General features: G+C 37.3%; 1 protein-coding gene across 1 annotated transcript; it reads left to right on the top strand.

Annotated features, from left to right (window-relative positions):
- The first annotated feature begins 8,547 nt into the window (after positions 1-8,547).
- Positions 8,548-12,120, top strand: LOC145774626 (uncharacterized). The gene is made up of 4 exons (XM_082585912.1): positions 8,548-9,548; positions 9,857-9,980; positions 10,107-10,254; positions 10,564-12,120. The coding sequence occupies exons 1-4, from the start codon at positions 9,470-9,472 to the stop codon at positions 10,876-10,878; spliced, it is 666 nt and encodes a 221-aa protein (XP_082442038.1). The 5' UTR covers positions 8,548-9,469; the 3' UTR covers positions 10,879-12,120.
- The last annotated feature ends 1,359 nt before the right edge of the window (positions 12,121-13,479 follow it).

Consider the following 13,479-nt stretch of genomic DNA (forward strand, 5'->3'; position numbering starts at 1 on the left):
AGAACACAATGCAGCAACTCGAACGTATTCCTAGTCGATGCGCTCCCCGCACAAATGTTGACGAAGTTTCACCGAAATAGCCCACTTTTTTCCAAACAATCACAACCAACTCTAATAGAAAGAGCGCTTACACTTTCATGCAAGCAGAGAGCACTTCAGTTCAGTTCAGTTGGTTTTCCTTTCTGACTATGAGCTTATACAATGAAAACAATGTTTGCCTGAAATGCAAAATTTATCCAGAAAAAGGAAGAATTAAGCGACAAAACGCATTGTAGGCCTAACGTGCTTAAGAGCAAAACAGGATTGTCATTAATTAAAATTTGGCACTGTTGCAACACCTCAAAACAATTTTAAAATTTTTTATGAACTTTTCTAGGGTTTTTTAAACATTGACTTTACGTTTGAAGAATTGACGACAATGAAGAAATCAAAAAAGAGTATGCAGTAGGCCTAGGCCTATTTCAAAAATCTTGAAACCATTTGAACTTGGTCAAAGTTTTAATGCTTCTAAAAAAGATGTTTGTGTTTACTATTTTATTTTTATTGCTATCCCAAGTTTTACAACCGTATTGTTTTCATTGTGAATTTTGTGATAATCAAAAATTGAGAAATTTAGGCTATTGAGAAATTCGTTTCCCCTTTTAGAGTGAAACAGGGCATTGAACAATTTTTATAGTACCTGTATTAATATTTAATAGTAGGCTATTTATTGTTTATAACCCAAAGTAGACAATGTATTTTTCAAAATTAGTTTTAAATAAATAAATCTACGTTACCTTTTTGAAAATCAATGCACTTTCATCGACTTAAAACTTTCTGTATTCCCCCAAGGTAAGCGTGAACCCCAGTTTATGGAATCAATAATGCTCTGAGTCGTAGGCAGTGGTGCCGAAGTTAGTTTAGGATTGGGGGGGATAATTCAACAATTTATCAAATTTTAGACGATTTTTGAACATTGGGGGGATGCAAATTTTTGTACACAATTTTAGTGGTACAGGTATTAAATTTATTAAACAATCACCGGACCTGGGTAAATTAGCTGCTAACAGCATAATATACGGTACAGATAAGAAATCATGGAGATAAAAGTGCTACCAGTGCGCTTGTGAATGCTTGTTTCTTATTCTTGCAGCAGTCAAAGAAAAATTGGTAACTCCAGCAGGATTCGAACTTATGACCTTCCAATGAATACTTAGTTTTTCAAAAAAACACAGAAGTTATACTTTTCTTCTTGTCCTCTCCTTCACTAGAATCACTACACTTAGTGCACTATAAGACAAAGTCACTAGTCAGGACACTGAAAACAATCGAAACTACAGAAGAACATCTGCAAATTTATGACAAAAATAATAACTTTCAAACACTTAACAAGAACTTGTTACAACCGAACATGTTGTGTCTTACGGTAGTGCACATTGAAAACTCATTAGAAATGTCATTTATGCTGATGTCATTAAGAATATTTTGGTGAATGCTGCAAATAATATTAGCATTCAACCTCTCTTGTCCCAAAGTATTTCTCAGAAAGGTTTTCAATCTATGCAGATTGGAAAATGACCTCTTGCAGCAGCAGAGCTTACCAGGCAAACTAAGAGGATCTTAATCAGCTGAAGTATTTGAGAATGGAGAGGTTTTTCCAACTCGGACAATGCCTGCTAAGCTCTTTTAGATTAGAACAGCAGACACTATAGTTAGGAGCTACGATTAAACGCAGGAGATTAATCCATTGCATACCAACGACACAAGGCCTGCACAGGATATTAAAACAATGAGTCTCCTCATAAGCATTACTGCAGTGCCGTGGCCGGTGGCCTGGTCCAACTCGTCCTTAATACCTTCAATGAAGGTCCTTCATTAGCTAGCGTCAAATCTAAGACAATTTAGACCTGTGATCAAACATCAATAAAACAAAAACAACAACAATGCAAAATGATTGCACACAACTAAATCGAAGTAGGCTACAACTTTATAGCAAATATTTTTTTCTTAATTATTGGGGGGGATCCTGCCAAAATATTGGGGGGATATATCCCCCCCATCCCCCCTACTTCGGCACCACTGGTCGTAGGCCTAATACCTTGCATCAGAAAAAAAAAAGATGTAAAATGTCAGTGCAAATACTTCCATAAGAATTTCTTGCTTAGATGGCCGAATGCCCAAATGTGGCTGAGCTGCAATAAAATCTAGGTTACTTATCAAGAGTTTCGCAAAATTATGTCGAGCAAAAACATCTTCGTTGCCTCATCATCATATTGTTCCTTCCTCGTATGGAGGGTTGGATACAATGCGCCATTGTTCTCGACCATGAGCTGTGCGTACTGCACTTTCATAACTTAATTTTGTCCATTTAGTGATGTTTGTTGTCCAAATCATTCTTGGTCTGCCTTTACTTCTTTTACCGTTTATCTTCCATCTTTGTACGAACAAACCAAATTTCTTATAAATTAAATCTGTGAGCAAAAAAAAGGGATTTTTAAGAGCTAAACAAAAAAAATATCTTTGTGCGAATAATATTCGTAACTTATTTGTTTGGAGCGAAGACCATGGTAGGCTATAGGGCATAGGCATATATCAAATTGCCGAATCACAAACATTCGTATTCATACGAAAAGCATGCAGTAGGCTAATACGCCTTTGTAGCCCAAATGGACGTTTCTGTCCGCTTGACGACATAACAAAGCCCTGAAAACGTTAACGTATTGACTTTATATCGAGTCCTGTACAGTAGTCACAGCACAATGGAACTGTCTTATAAAACACGTGACAATCGTGGAGATAATAAGGGTTAGTTTAGTAGCTTATGCTTGGATTTAGTTATTTTTAATGGAAGTGGTTGAAAGCCGAGGATATTGTTTGCCTACTAACTGGTTATATGTGTAAGTTCATCGATGTTTTTAAGATTATAGCCTAAGTACAATTTGATAAATGTATGCATTTTTGTAAAGTTATAGCCTAAGTGTGATTAGTATTCAAAAGCTTATTGTTCTTTGAAAGAATTTTCAATTGCTTAGGCTTACCAATGTTCAAAACAATGATATTTTTGCCTATTTTATTCAACAAATAAAAGGGGAACAGTTTGTGCAGTTAGACTACCAGTAGGAAAGCTTAATCCAGACCATCTACGCTCTTGCTTTTTATAGCGTATTGAAAATAAAGCTTTGAAGACAATAGGCTTACTACAACTTCAAGTATTGGTGTCACCAACGGCTGGCAACGAAGTGTAGGCTATAGTAACTTTGTAACACGATGCCAGCTAGCTGAGATTTACCTTTTTACATCTTTTGAAAATCGCTGGACGTTGAAACGGCGTTGAAACAGCAGTTTCTCGCTGGAATGCTGAACGATATGTTGGTCCTATTTATTCGACCAGTGTGATGCTTGTTGGGAAAACGTGAGGAGTGTATCATTTAAGTAGCAATATGTAGATAAAAGGTTATAGGTAAAAAAACTAGCGTTTAATCCCATAATTGAGAACGGTTTGAGCTAAAACTGTAGCAGTAGGCTACCCTAAAATGATCTTATCACAGTTTCGGCTAATTTGCAACAGGTTTAGCGTTTAGGCGCACTAGAAAGCTTTAGAGTTTGAACTAAGCCTACTAAGGTCCATATTGGAGTAACTGTAGGCCTATGGGTTACGATTCAATGACCGTTTTATAAGAGAGATATTGTCTATTATTGAATCTCAAAAGGATATAATAGGCTATAAATTAAGCAACATTTGGTACAAGACTTTAAACATGAAGAAATACTAAATACAAAGAAATAACTTGACCGTTTTCCATCTCCAATAAGGGGCCGTCATCAGGTAATCTAGACATGCTGGACATATCGTAATATAAAGGAAACAGTTAAAAGAGGAAGTTTTTCTACGCTAAAGTATAAACGGCGCTCTGCAAAAGAGCCGAAAGAAGGTTACACCGATGACCATCGGCGAAAAGCAGATCACATGAGGTGTGATAGATAAGCAAAAACGAGTAAAAAATTAATTAGAAAAAAAAAACACGATTTGGTCAGCCACTGATTTCATTTATGCCAAAACTACACGATAGGTGTAGTTGTAATTTGTAGGTCGCTAAAGCAGAGTAATTGACAAGACCAATCAGAAAGCAACGTAGATGACGAATAATCTCAACAGCTCATACGTATGTGACCATAACTTGATATTGAAAAAGTGACGTTGTTGTTAATGTTAAAAATGTTTTTGTTTGTTATCTGCGTCTTACTATTGCTGAGCCTGATGATCAGTTAAATTTGCTTCTTCAGTATTTTACAAGAACGTTTCAATTTGTTGTAATGCTAACTTATTAGAGTTGTCTGTTACGTGTAATCGTCACCTGTCCATAAATATAAACGGTGGTGTTGCTAGAACTGAGGTCTTGGCAATCATTATCAGGGGCTTTTCACTGGTCGAGGGTCGGAGGCAATGAAGAAAAAATATCAGCTACATCTTTTTGATTGTGAGACTTTTCGGTCGCAGTTTTGTAATTACATCTTCTACGGTATTTTTTATTGTCCTAAGTTCTTAGTTATCGGCTTCGATTTCGTTATTTGTTCATTTGCCTCTTCAGTAGCCAGTGATCAAAACACTTTTTATTTTTTGCTTGCAGAATCTCAATGTTTGTGTTTGTACAAAGCAGCGGGCTACGTTTTCATTTGTTATTTTTGTCCTTTTTAATTGGGTTTCAAACTGAAAGGGTTTTTCTTTTTTACCTTATTTGAGCTTGGTTTTTGTGTCCTGGTGCAATTAAGACACCTACGCCGGTAGATCATTTAGATAACGAGACAGCTCCAATGACCCTGTATGCTAAATTTGCTTTAATCACCGATTCTTGTGGCCACTGGAAATAATATTGAATTGAAAAACTTTCCGCAAAAACGTCAACTTTCCACTTGGCTACCTACAGGTCACACCTTATAACAACCACTATCCGTATGTGCCTAGATAAATATACCTACAGTAAAACGAGAAATGTTATCATCTAAAACAGAAGTACGTACGCTGCTGAAAGGCTGCGTAAACGTTATAAAGATGTTGTGAAAGACAATCAAATCGAATCTTGATACGAGTTACAAAAAGTTAAGTTTTGTTTATTTTAGCATTTTCCACCATTCTCTTGTTAGGACCTAAAAGAACTCAATTGATGGTTGTTAGGTTGGATAGTAATAGAGCTGCACAAAGCTTGAATGGAATATTGCTCTAAAAGTAGTGTCAATATTTACGTTCTACTTTCAGGGCCGGATTTACCAATAGGCTAGGCAGGCTGAAGCCTAGGGCCTCAACGTACAGGGGCCTCGAAATTCGGTTTCGAAATTTGTAATTCTTTTAAAAACTTGACAAGTTTAAACCCTACCTAAAATATATAGGCCTATATATCAAGCTTTTCAAAGTAGAAAATTCTATATACAACTAGTTTCAACCACTTTGTAAACAGTCATTATTACGTCCCTTGCATCATAATAAAGGCAATTATTACGCGTATTCTGCTGGAAGCTTCCATGTTGAAGTACCGTAGAGTGGCGTAGCCAAGGGGGGTTTTGAGAGTTGCAAGTTGCAACCTCCCACTTTGGCACGCGTGTGACGTCACGATATTGAAAATGATGCTTTCAGTCTCTAAAACAATGTTTGCCTAATTTTAAACGAAACTGCAAAGAGCGAGTTTTGCCATTACCAAACATTCAAATATCTCAGCCAGGAATTAGCAACAAGAAAACATAGAGACTTGTAGCTTTATTTCCGAAAAATGCCGAAGAAAACATGATCTTATCCTTTTCTTATGCCACCACACAGCACCATTTTACAAGAATATTCATACCCACATTTTTGTTGAAAATACTCTCAGAATACTCTCAGTCAAGCCCGCAACCAGGGGGGGGCATTGGGGGCATTTGCCCCCCCCGAAATTTTTTGAAAAGATTTTAAGCGTTCTATGCAGTATGAAATGTACTGTAAATAGACGTGCGTCGTACACGTACAGCCATACTGTAGAGCAGGGTTTTCCAAACTGTGGTCCGCGGACCATTGGTGGTCCGCGACGACTGCACAGGGTCTGTGGCGATATGACAAGAAATTAAAAAGTCACACATATGCGTTGTACAGTACGTAGCCTACACAGTCAAAAATAATTGCCGCAGTTCTTAATTAATACAGAGTTGATTTTCTCTGAGGTTACACGACATTTGGAATTGCTTTCTGCACATTTCAAGAAGTACTTTTTAAAAGAGACATATGAGAATTTCGACTTGATTTTAAACCCTTTCGTTGTAACAAAGACTGATCTGTCAGGACGCGAAGAAGAAGAATTAGCCGAATTATCATCTGATCGAACTTTAATGCTTAGTTTCAATCAAACAGAAACAGCTATTGCATCTTTCTGGTTGAGTGTTGTGGAGGAATATCCATTGCTATCGCAAAAGGCAACTAAAATTTTATTGCCTTTTGCCACGACCTACATGTGTGAGACAGCATTTTCAGCTCTTACCAACATGAAGACAATATACAGGTCCAGACTTTCCGTGGATCCTGACTTAAGAGTTTGCCTTTCACAAATAACTCCCAGAATTGATGACTTATGCAATAAGAAGCAATCCCATCCGTCCCATTGATGTTGTCAGTTTTTTAAATAAACAAAATTCGGTTTTATTCATTTTTACCATTGTATTGGAATTGGGGGTCCGCGAATAAACAGATTCACAAATAGTGGTCCGTGGCCCAAAAAAGTTTGGGAAACCCTTCTGTAGAGTGTAGACTATCGAAACCGAAAGTAGGCTACGCTGGTTGGAAGCCATGCTAACGATTTTGTTCGATAAATTAGGCTGGCATCCTCATTATCTGTTTCGTTAGCGTATACATAATGTCAGCATCCATCATCACCATAAAAAGCGTTTAAAAACAACTAAATAATTCGAGATCAAAAGCAGCTACGACAGCGTGGTGAATAAGCTACTCAGTTGGGCTTAGGCATTTGTAAATATTTGTATTATCGTAATTTTCTTCCTTGGGTAGTCATAGCTAAATGAGAAAAGGTTACAAAGGCTAGTTTCCTTTAATGCTGTACTAAACAAAAACGTGATTGACATAAGTTATGACCACTGAACCGTAACATGGTAGTGCCACACACTCTTGTCCCTTATCAATGGGCGTGGACATTAACATAAAAATGTCACAATGCATCATTTTAATGCTGGTACTTTGATAAAAATTAAATGCCCCCCCCGAAAATAGTTGCTGGTTGCGGGCCTGCTCTCAGTTGAAAATACTCGCAGAATTCTGAGCTCAAAAATAGGGAGGACGTCACAAATGGAATAGCTTAGGGCCTCTCATGGTCTAAATCCGGCCATGTCTACTTCCTGAAAAGATTCTTAGTGTTATAGAACTTAGCCTCCGTGAAAGTTGTCAAATGGTTTGTTCTGCTTCATGTTCAGTCATCCAGTGGTTAATGCAGTAAGAATAATAATAGATTTAGAAACCATATTTTGGTGCTTCCAGTTGGCTTCTCAGAAGCCTGCTTTTAAAAGAGGATGTTTTTTTAGTTTATTTATATTTTGTTTAGCCTGTTAGTTCACTTTGATGGTGGGATGGCCCAGCGGATAAGGCGTTGGCATTCCAATAATGCAAACTTGGTTCATCTCCCGGCTAAGCTAGTTGTTGAAAACACCGCTCACCTCTACCTTGGGTGTAATAAATTGGGTGAGCATATTTGCTCAAGGAAAGGTGGCCGAGAGAAAGGAACTGTCTACCCTACTCTTTTAAGTGCCGATGGCTTAGTACTTTTTAGAGCCTTATCTTTTCATACCCGACACTTGAATCAAGTATGGGGCCACCTTCATCTTTTACTAACTTAGTTCACAATCACCTTGCAAAGTTGTAACCCAACTGCATAAGAGTTTGCTTGTTGAAGCAAAGCAATCTAATAAAGAATGACAAATTGCTGAACAACAAACCGCTTAGCCTACCGGTACGATACATCAAAATTAAATGTATGGTGACCGATATGATCAATAGCCTACTAAGCTAATCAGCACAGATAGTCTGAGCGTAAAATGCGAAAATATAGGGCCGCCTGGAATAAATTGCGACCTTAACAAATTTGGTATCGTTGGAAAGCTTAATTCCTCTAGTTTAGGATTATCACTCTCCTCCAACCAGGGACCCTTGGCAAAAAAAGTTGTGGCCGTTTTTTAAGCAACACCTTGCGCCGCTAGTGGCGCAGCTAATCTAGCTATGTTTTCAGCAGAAACAGCAAGCCGTGTAAAATTCTGGCAGTCGAAGTTGCTCCGGTGACCACTGACCAGCTTATTAGCCATGTAGTGGTATCCATCTTGAACTCTGAGCGTTGCGCAAAAAGAAAAAAAAAAATAGCCATCATAGCCATGAGGTTTGTAAGTAACTAGGCAGTACTGAGTAGGTTTGGGACAGCAAAGATTCTTGATCTACCACTCTGCACTGGCTGCAGTACTAGCCTAAATATCACAGAACTGAGTACCGTACCAGGCAGGCCTACCGTAGTTTAATATGTTTTGGGAACTGTTTGCAAGAACATCATTATCGGTACTGTAAGTTATGTCAGGTTATTCATTTAATTTGGTTTGCAACAGAAGTCAAAACGTTAGATATGGTACCTGGCAGCAGGCGATACACAGATGCACTAGGCCTATAACAGTGTACAGTACGGTATGCTGGGCTATGATGAAAGTTAGAGGAAACAGGTCTAAATGTTCTTTACATGCAGCATGTCTTATCATCTCTAGCTTATGTTAAATTTTTGAGTTTGCTGTTCTTTTAGTTGAGTTCTCTTTCATTTAACATCTTGGATTTTAAATGGCATTGCATGCAGGTGTGAAGTATTTGTACCAATGTATGCAGTATGGTAGTAGTAGTAGGCCACTGTTACCAGTGCACTGGTGCACAAACTGACAAAGGAAGGGTGTTTATTGAGACCTGGTAGCTTCTACTGATATCCATGCAACAATACGTTTTCTGGTAATTGCACACACTATCAGTTAAATAAGGAGGCCAGCCTACCAGTAAGAGCTATGGTTCTTGTTACTTCTGAGACCACCTGTAAAGGCTATAACATATTCAGATATAGATTAAGTTTGAAAGAGCAAATGTTCTGTGTGGCCATTTTTTTCCCAGGTCTGATGTTAGTTTTCTCTCTTTACAGCTTTAAAGATTTTTATGAAATACCGGTAATGATTTCTAAGTTGTATAGCTTAGTTTATTAAACAGTTAGAATTGATAGACTAGTTTTCAGATGTTATGGAGATAATTGAATAATGGAAAATCAGAATCAAGCTTTTTATAATGAAAGTTTATGCATCAAATGCCAATCTCATAATTTATCGAAGCTACAAGAAGTGAAGCGAGGTGGACTGAAGACATTAATCAGCTATGCACAAAACATTGGTGACAGTCATCTTTATCAATATCTAAAAGAAAAAGAAGAGAGCGAAAGTAGTTGTAAGGTGCATGAGGTGTGTCAAAAATTACTTGCTGTTTGCTCATGCTTGGAGTGGATGTGATACAACTTCTGCAATATATCAACAAGGTACCAGTATAATTAATCAGCTTTGGTAGCAGTACATTTTAATCTTGCTTTCAGTGTTTTATATATAGTGTTTGTTACAGTGTTTTATATATTCCTGAACTGCTTACCATGCTTGTCTGAAAGTACATTTTTACCATTTTCTGATCAGCTTTTAAAAGATATGCAAGAATTCAGATGGCAGTCATTACCAAATCCACTCAATATTATTCTAATATTGTAATACTTTTATTTGGAATGCCAATGTATGGAGTGTATGCACACATTATTTGGTGACAATGATTAATTATGTCATCTGTCTTGTTGCTTAGAAAAGCTAAAGATGTTCAATTACCTGAAGAAGGAAGAATTTCAACAATCTGCTGATGTATTTGGGAGATTAGATTCTACACGTGAGCAAATAGCTGATGCTGGAAGAGATTTGTTATTGAAAAGGTTAGTTACTGGGACTGTATTGGTGCACAGTTGATTAAATAAGAAGAAATGAAAATGTTGCTGAGTAGCCTACCAGTCTGAATGAGATTCACCGATAGTAATGCTATATTTTGTTGATCCATCAAGCTTTAGTGCAAAACCTGCCGATTCACTTGGCCAACTACGGTACGTCAATTACATGCAGATGGTTGCAACAGCTTCCACTGTTCATCCTGAAAGATTGCCACCCACCGAAGCTGCAATTCGTTTTCATTCCTTCAGAGTACATTTGCAGGTGAAATAATAGTGCGTAGCCTAATGGTATTGTAACACAATACCGGTAATCATTTAGTATAAAAGCGTCTTTGCTCTATAGATTATACTGTACCACTTGAAGATATTTTTCAAGAATTGTTTATTGTCGGTAACTTTAAAATATTACAGCAAATTGCGCTATTAAACTGCTGTAAGGAAAAGATGCAAGTTATAGCAAAACAACTTGCGTTATAATAGGACTAGCATAAACATGTGGTGTACTACAAATCAAAAATTTTATGGCAGCAAGACTTGATTTATCTAAGTTGATATAAAACTGTTGCTTCAGGTATGTCAGTGGAAGCATCTTGACACTGAAATCTTGGATCTCGCACAATGGGGATGGAAGGCTGACGCAGCAGGTGCAGTTATGCCAATAAAGGCCAATTTAGATCCGGCACCAGAATGGCTATTGAACGTTGTACGATGCAAATGCAAAGAAGGAACAAAAAATCAATGTGGTACAATGTCTTGCAGCTGCAGAAAACATGGCTTAAAGTGCGTAACAGCATGTGGAGAGTGTCGTGGGGAAACTTGTTGCAATCTCAGTTGTGTACAAGACGACTGCCCTGAGGATTGCGACATTTTGATCATGTTTCAATAAATGATCTGTTCTGCCAATAAATTAAAATCAAAATTTTACAAGTGCTCCAGTGATATTAAAAATGTTCTATTCCGTTCATATTGTACTCCAATGTATGCATGTCATCTGTGGGAAAATTATCATCAACGTAACATTAATCGCCTGCGTGTTGCCTTCAATAATGCATTTAGAATTATACACAATTTGCCTAAACATTATACCGTACGTGAACATCAAGTCTTGTGCAACATTATAACATTTGATGCATTACTTCGGAAATATGTTTTTTCTTTTGTTGGAAGATGCGAAGTATCGTCTAACTCTATTGTTGCCTCCCTGATGAGGTCCGATTGCCATCGTATATCAAATTATCGTCTTCATTATAATAATTCTATGTATGCTGATATCTAGTTTTGATGGCTGCCATGTCATCTGATTATTTTTATCGTTCTGAATACTTTCAGTTCTTCTAACTTGCAACACTACCGTACCATTGTCTGTAAACTTGTAACATTAGATAGCCTATTTAGTGAGATTTTGTGCATTTGCAGTTTGTGTATTATTTCTTTGTTTTGTATATTGACAGCTTTGTCTGATGCAAATAAATATTATTATTTGTGTAGCCTATTGCCCAAATTTGGGCTACCCGAAAGATTCCACTGGATAGTTGAGCTGTACTCCTCAGACATGGCATATCCACTAGCAGTGTGAGTCGAATTTTCACCGTCGACAAGAACAATAGTTACACGCCTTGGGCAGTGGCCGAGTGGTTAGCGCGTTGGGCTCGCAGTCGAGAGCCTGCATGTTCGACTCTAGCCACCCGCACTTGCTGTTGTTTCTCTGGGCAAGAAACTTTACGATAATTGCCTCTACCCAGTGATCGATTTCGAGTAATGGGTAGTACCAAATTTAAGTCATAAGTAGAGTAGACAACCGGAAACAGACCTTGCAGCGTGGGTCAGGTGTACGTCGGAAGGCGTACACCGATGCATAGCGCTCAAGTCCGCTTTCCCGCAATGCAGGATAAAGATAATAAAACACTCCACGGCATAATTATTGAAGCAAAGTTTTAAAAAATTTCGCATTTTTTGTATAATGCCCATAATATACTCTCGCCACTTGTAGCGTTTAGTTTCGTCATTAAACCGGACCTGGGGTCAAAATGCCCCCTTGAATCATTATATGAAGCTCCGTTATGTCTAAAAACGATTTTTTAGAACAAATGTATTGGATCTGCAATTATCAATGGGCTGAGAGTAGTAGGTAAGCAATTTTAATTTGATGACGTCAGAGTGACGTCATTTAAATATAAATAATATTTTATCAAATGTGAGTTGTCTCTTATACACATAGGAAAAAAAGTTAAAAATGAGCCTAAAAACTTGTGTAAAAGGAAAAATACAGTTTCGCCACTAGCGGCGCAAGGTGCTGCTTCAAAAACGGCCATAACTTTTTTTGCCAAGGGTCTCTGATTGGAGGAGAGTGAAAATCTTAATCTAGAGGAGTTAAGCTTTTCAACGATACCTAATTTGTTAGGGTCGCAATTTATTCCAGGTCAATACGTTTTACGCTTAGACTAAGATAGCCACTGTAGACCTATGGTGCGACGTTACTATTCAAGACAGACTTGGACAACTAGATAATTCTAGTTGTCTAATTCGATAAGTTAGAGCGGAATTCTAATTTAGGCCTAATTCGGTAAAAACTTGTTTGCTCTAATTGTAGTTCTTATCCAATCTCCAGTTTTGCTAAAAAATTTAGTTTGTCCAACATAATTTTTTGGCAAATGGAAGGATACTGCGCTCTTACCAACGTTATACATAGAAAATGCAATAAAACAATCAAGATCAAAGTGTCATTCCATTCCTTGAGCAGCAAAGTCATTAATAATTCGATTAATTCATCAATTCACTGACGTTACAATGAATATTATGACGTCAGTGGTTTTGGAGCTGTCATGGTGAAATGACACTTTGATCCCGAGTTGCCACATTGGCGTTTTTATCCAACTAAAACAGATGTGACAACTGCGTCCAACTAATAATTCTTATCTAGTTTAAATTTTACTCTAATTTGTGAAAACTTGGGTAGCTCTAATTCTAGTCTAATTTGTAAAAGCTTAAATTACTCTAATTCTAATCTAATTTCGAAAAACTACAAAAATTCTAGTTGTCCAAGTCTGACTCAAGATTTCCAATTCACGTAGTCGTTGTTAATACATCAAATACATGATCTGTATCGCTTAAGAAGTTTACGAATATAACCGGTAGGCCTATTCGTCCGAGTTTATTTAACAATTTACGTCTGTCAATAAATTAGTGGGCTACAATATTGCTTTTTTTTCACAATATTGCGCAACCTTTTGAAAAATGCAAAAGAAAAAACTAATTCAAATACGGCTATATATACTGTAAATACTTATTTGTATTTGCGATGATGACAGTCACATTATTCTATCGAGGCACTGTAGTGTTTCCATTTCGAGGACGGTACATAGAAAAATGTTGGATGATATTTTATACGATTTGAGGATCTCGTCCACATACATAGGCCTATCACACAGGATAATGATTCAGCAAGACCCCATTAAAACATAGACCAGTTGATGTTAAAACGTCTTGT

Source organism: Aplidium turbinatum, chromosome 7, assembly GCF_918807975.1.
Source record: "Aplidium turbinatum chromosome 7, kaAplTurb1.1, whole genome shotgun sequence".
Lineage (NCBI taxonomy): Eukaryota > Metazoa > Chordata > Ascidiacea > Aplousobranchia > Polyclinidae > Aplidium > Aplidium turbinatum.

Bases quoted from the DNA above. Each gene is read 5' to 3' on its own strand.
- LOC145774626 (XM_082585912.1), top strand. From the start codon at position 9,470: ATGAGGTGTGTCAAAAATTACTTGCTGTTTGCTCATGCTTGGAGTGGA. The intron at 9,549-9,856 runs GTACCAGTATAA...CTTGTTGCTTAG, and splicing joins TTCTGCAATATATCAACAAG to AAAAGCTAAAGATGTTCAAT. The intron at 9,981-10,106 runs GTTAGTTACTGG...TGATCCATCAAG, and splicing joins AGAGATTTGTTATTGAAAAG to CTTTAGTGCAAAACCTGCCG.